General features: G+C 45.0%; 1 protein-coding gene across 1 annotated transcript; it reads right to left on the bottom strand.

Annotated features, from left to right (window-relative positions):
• Nucleotides 1–334: 334 nt before the first annotated feature.
• LOC114165248 lies at nucleotides 335–1,900 on the bottom strand. The gene is made up of 2 exons (XM_028049904.1): nucleotides 1,276–1,900; nucleotides 335–1,095 (listed from the first exon to the last, which is right to left on the bottom strand). Exons 1-2 carry the CDS (start codon nucleotides 1,898–1,900, stop codon nucleotides 335–337), a joined length of 1,386 nt encoding a protein of 461 aa, XP_027905705.1.
• Nucleotides 1,901–2,259: the final 359 nt, after the last annotated feature.

Here is a 2,259-nt window from a genome sequence, read left to right as displayed (position 1 = left end):
TTCATAATGTCCATAACGAGACCGGAATGCCGTCTTTTGTACGTCCTCAAGCTTGACCAAAATCTGATGATACCCAGATCTCAAGTCAATCTTTGAGAACACCCCAGCCCCTCGTAGCTGATCCAATAGATCATCTATCCGCGGTAACGGGTACTTGTTCTTAATTGTGAGTTTGTTTAACTGACGATAGTCGACGCATAGTCTGGAACTCCCGTCTTTCTTCTTAACCAGTAGTACTGGGGCTCCCCATGGTGATGCACTTGGCCTGATGAATTTCTTCCCTAACAGATCTTCTATCTGCTTTTTGAGTTTTGTTAATTCAGCTGGTGCCATTCTATAAGGAGCGACAGACACCGACCTGCCCCAGGGATGAGGTCGATAGTGAAATCCACATCCCTGCTTGGGGGTAATCCAGGAACTTCGTCGGAAACACATCCGCAAAATCAGCCACCACAAAGATGTTACGGATCTGCTCTTCACTACTCTTTTTCTCTGATTGAGCTATCATCATGAAACAGGTAGCTCCCTCTCTCAATTCTTTCATAGCTTCTTGAGATGAAATCAATTTTACCCCTTTAGTTTCTGGAAATATCAATCTGCGCCGTCCACAATCCATTACCACATGGTGATTGGACAGCCAGTCCATCCCCAATATCACATATAAATCCTCCAACGGCAAGCAGATTAGGTTCACCTTGAACCTACGGCCCGCCACTTCGATCGAGCATCCATCACAACTAGCACTCGTTATAACTTGCCCAGACGTCGGTGTCGAGACTACTAGCTCGCACCCCAAGTCATGAACCTCTAATCCCAACCTCCCCACACATGCATTGGAAATAAAAGAATGTGAAGCTCCCGAATCAAAAAGCACCCATACATTCTGACCCATCATTACACATGTATCTTGTATAAGATTACCTGATCGATTTGCCTCGGCGCTAGTCAGCGCAAACACTCTCCCTGCTGCTCTTGGCCTCTCTGTAGAAGGCAATTGTGGTCGTGGCTCTGCGACCGTCTTCTTATTAGGACACCTGTCTGCAAAGTGGCCAGGTTGATCACACACAAAACATTTCCGCCATCCCCCACTACTCCCTGCATTACGAGCAAGTCTGGGGCAGTCTCTTTTTAAATGTGCTCCCCCACACTGGAAACACTTCAACCCTTGTGACGACGTCTGAGGTCGATTATAAGGCTTCTTCTGTTGTCTAGCCTCTACAACATTTCTCTACGGTCTGGCTACTCGACTAGGCCCCATCTCTAATTGTTCCACACTTTTCGCTTGTTCCACTAAGAGAGGAAACTCTCGGATCCTGAGTGGCACCAGAACCCTGAGCAGTTCATGTCGTAGACCCCTCTCAAATTTTCGACAACGCCATTCCTCTGTGATATTTTGTGTGTAAAACCGCGCCAGATATTCAAATTGGTTAACGTAAGCCTGTACAGTCATATTGCCCTGCTGTAAGGTCAAGAACTCAGCCTCCCTCTCATGTTTAGCACTATCTGGAAAATACTTTTCCAGGAATCTCTTTTTGAAATTCTCCCAGCTCACTTCCTCCTCCCTAGTTCCCATCTGTTGCTGCATGCCAACCCACCAGTATTCTGCATCACTCACCAAGAGAAAGGTGGCATAGGCCAGCTTCTGTTCATCTGAGCAGCCTAGTACACGGAATATCTTCTCGCACTCCCTGATCCACGCATCTGCGTCATCAGGAGTGGCCTTACCATTGAATTTGGCTGGTTTGTGCCTCATGAAATCATCCATGCTGACAGGTCGTGGTGTAGGCTGTGGTAGCACCACCTGTTGCGGCTGCATAGCGTCAACCAATCGGTGAATAGCATGGGCAATTTCATCAGCTGAGTTATTGGCACCAATTCTTCTACCTCTTCCACCAGCCATTTCCTAGTTTCTGGTACATAGGTATCATACACCATTATAAGTTATCTCTGAAAATGCATTAGCAATACACACCATGCAATAACACATATCTCAACAACTCTTACAATTCAGTCAATTTACACTAATCTCACAATCGCAATAAGCTCACTTCCCCAAGGCCCAAAATCATTTTGAAATCATATGCTCTGATACCAAATGTAACACCCCATATGGATATTACTAGATAAAACTCATTTTTTCACTAAATATACTTTAAGAAAATCATACATTACAATAAATTCCCAAGCGCAGGAAATTTCAAACTTGTCCGCTATAATCCATTCGTACTGTCTCATCTTTATTACAAGTTCATAATGGAT

Source organism: Vigna unguiculata, chromosome 10 (genome assembly GCF_004118075.2).
Source record: "Vigna unguiculata cultivar IT97K-499-35 chromosome 10, ASM411807v1, whole genome shotgun sequence".
Taxonomy (NCBI): Eukaryota; Viridiplantae; Streptophyta; class Magnoliopsida; order Fabales; family Fabaceae; genus Vigna; species Vigna unguiculata.
This window is presented reverse-complemented; position numbering and strand designations above follow the sequence as displayed.